The sequence below is a fragment of the Orycteropus afer genome, unplaced genomic scaffold, assembly GCF_000298275.1.
Source record: "Orycteropus afer afer isolate SDZICR_OR568_19922 unplaced genomic scaffold, OryAfe1.0 scaffold00376, whole genome shotgun sequence".
In the NCBI taxonomy this organism is placed as follows: domain Eukaryota; kingdom Metazoa; phylum Chordata; class Mammalia; order Tubulidentata; family Orycteropodidae; genus Orycteropus; species Orycteropus afer.
This window is the reverse complement of record NW_006921963.1, coordinates 1,830,463-1,831,419: the sequence shown is the minus strand read 5'-3', so window position 1 is coordinate 1,831,419 and position 957 is coordinate 1,830,463. Positions and strand designations below refer to the sequence as shown.

General features: G+C 42.2%; 1 protein-coding gene across 1 annotated transcript in view; it reads left to right on the top strand.

Annotated features, from left to right (window-relative positions):
- The window catches only part of OTOA (otoancorin), a 117,837-nt gene that overhangs the window by 36,098 nt on the left and 80,782 nt on the right, over positions 1 to 957 (top strand). The window contains exon 9 of the mRNA XM_007953194.1: positions 513 to 652. Within this exon, the coding sequence (XP_007951385.1) occupies positions 513 to 652 (140 nt within the window). The remainder of the gene's footprint in view (positions 1 to 512; positions 653 to 957) is intronic.

Sequence of the window (957 nt, the reverse complement as noted above, 5' to 3'; positions counted from 1 at the left end):
ATATCGTAATAGAGAACTTCACCTTCAATATAGAGACTTTGAAGAATATATTCAATAATGTTGATTATGTATGTGTTTGTAACTGTGTACACCCACCCACACCCACACACAGAAATATAAAGCTTTATTTCTTACAAAGAGGACACATATTCTTTTTTATCACCTGATGGCCATTTATAAACTAGATCATCTATTAAAATCTGATTCCCCAAAGCTGAAATTTTGTGGACCACAGTCTTTGACCTCAATATAACAAATCTATAAATTAATGTACAAATATGAAGTTAAAAAAATTCAACTGCTCGGATATTAAAATAGAACAACAACTTTCCTAATAACAGTGGAGTTGAAGAAGCAGCTAACCCAGCAGTTACAGATGATTTAGAAGTCAAGGAAAATGAGAACCACCGTTGTCTAAATATCTGGGATGAGGTACATCACAGACCCCTAGGGTGCGGTCACTCTGGACCACATCAGCCCTCCTCGCTAATCTTCTCATCCTTGTTCACCAGATTGGGCTGTTTATCAGCTACGACAATGCCACCAAGCAGTTGGACACAGTTTACGATGTCACACCTGAGTTGGCCCAGGCGTTTCTGGAGAGGATCAGCTCCTCCAGCTTTGACGTGAGGAATACTTCCACCATCCACAGGCAAGGGGCATAGGCTCTGGGCCCTCCGAGCTGTTGCTTGAGATCTAAGCACCAACTTGCTCTGAGGAGCAGGAGATCCCAGAATGGAAGGGAGGTGATTGGTCCATCTCTTTGAACATTCCCACATCTCTCTGTGCATGTAATGGGAGGTGACTCCCCAAGGAGACATCACCCTTTGAAGAGATTAGAAGGGCAAGAAGGGAACCAGGGTTTTCTGAGAATGTCCTCTAGGCCAAACATTTTAAACAACCCAATCAAGTGCCCCAAGTATGGTAATGGAACATTTTAAATACCCGGCATTTACT